Raw genomic sequence first — 951 nt, 5'->3', positions numbered from 1 at the left:
TTCAGGGTGCGTTCAGGGTGTGTTCAGGGTGCGTTCAGGGTGTGTTCACGGTGTGTTCAGAGTGTGTTCAGGGTGCGTTCAGGGTGCGTTCAGGTGCGTACCTCCTCCAGCTTGAAGGTGATCATGGTGAAGGCCCTGAACACGCAGTCCGTCGGACCTGTGATGGTGATGATCCTCTCGGGACAGGAGCCCTCAGAGATGTTGATCCTGGCGCTGCTCTGTGGGGGTGGAGATGGAGGGAAAGGAGGGGGTGTAGGAATTTATTGTTTTGGGGGAGGTGGAGACCAGGAGGAGGGGAAGGAAGGTAAAAAATGAGACGGGATGAGGAAGGTTAAGTGAGGGACAGGAAGGGAGGGAGGAGGTTAATGGAGGGGGGAGGGGAAGAGAGAAAACACATTAGTGGGAGGAAGGTTGCTGTGGGCCGAGACAGAAGAGGAGGAGAACGACACACAGCTCTTCCTCACTCCCTGAAGGAGATTCACCTGTGATGGAGGACGAGGAGGAGGAGGAGGAGGAGGAGGAGGAGGTGTTTCTGAGGAGGGAGGAGGGGGGAAGGCAGGAAGAGGAAATGAAAAGTGGGGGAATTATTTTGCAGAAGAAAGATTAGGATGATTTTATCGAGGAGGAGGAGGAGGGGGAGAGATGAAGATGTGATTCCAGGAAATGGAGAGGAGAAATTTAATAAATGAGGATGATGATGAGGAGGAAGAGAGGAGAGGAAGAGGAGAGAGAGACAAGCAGTAGCACCAAGTCTGCAGTTTGATTATAAAAAATAAATAAAAATAAAACTAGTTTTCTGTCTGTCAGAGAATCAAACATCTTCAGCTGTTTGCAGGAAATATTCATGTTGGTCCAGAAACTGAAACTATCAGCAAACAGGTCAGCCTCTGTGCTGAAGAGTCAGCTGCTTGGGGGAGAAACTGGACTCCCCCCCCCCCCAGGTCCTCCCCG

At 51.4% G+C, this 951-nt stretch overlaps 1 protein-coding gene across 5 annotated transcripts in view; it reads right to left on the bottom strand.

The window, feature by feature from the left end:
- pcbp4 (poly(rC) binding protein 4) overlaps positions 1–951 on the bottom strand; it is a 42,590-nt gene that overhangs the window by 27,539 nt on the left and 14,100 nt on the right. For all 5 annotated transcript variants that reach the window (XM_037975267.1, XM_017440712.2, XM_017440711.2 and 2 more), the window contains exon 4: positions 102–218. In XM_037975267.1, the coding sequence (XP_037831195.1) occupies positions 102–218 (117 nt within the window). The remainder of the gene's footprint in view (positions 1–101; positions 219–951) is intronic.

Source organism: Kryptolebias marmoratus, linkage group LG4, assembly GCF_001649575.2.
Source record: "Kryptolebias marmoratus isolate JLee-2015 linkage group LG4, ASM164957v2, whole genome shotgun sequence".
Taxonomy (NCBI): Eukaryota; Metazoa; Chordata; class Actinopteri; order Cyprinodontiformes; family Rivulidae; genus Kryptolebias; species Kryptolebias marmoratus.
This window is presented reverse-complemented; position numbering and strand designations above follow the sequence as displayed.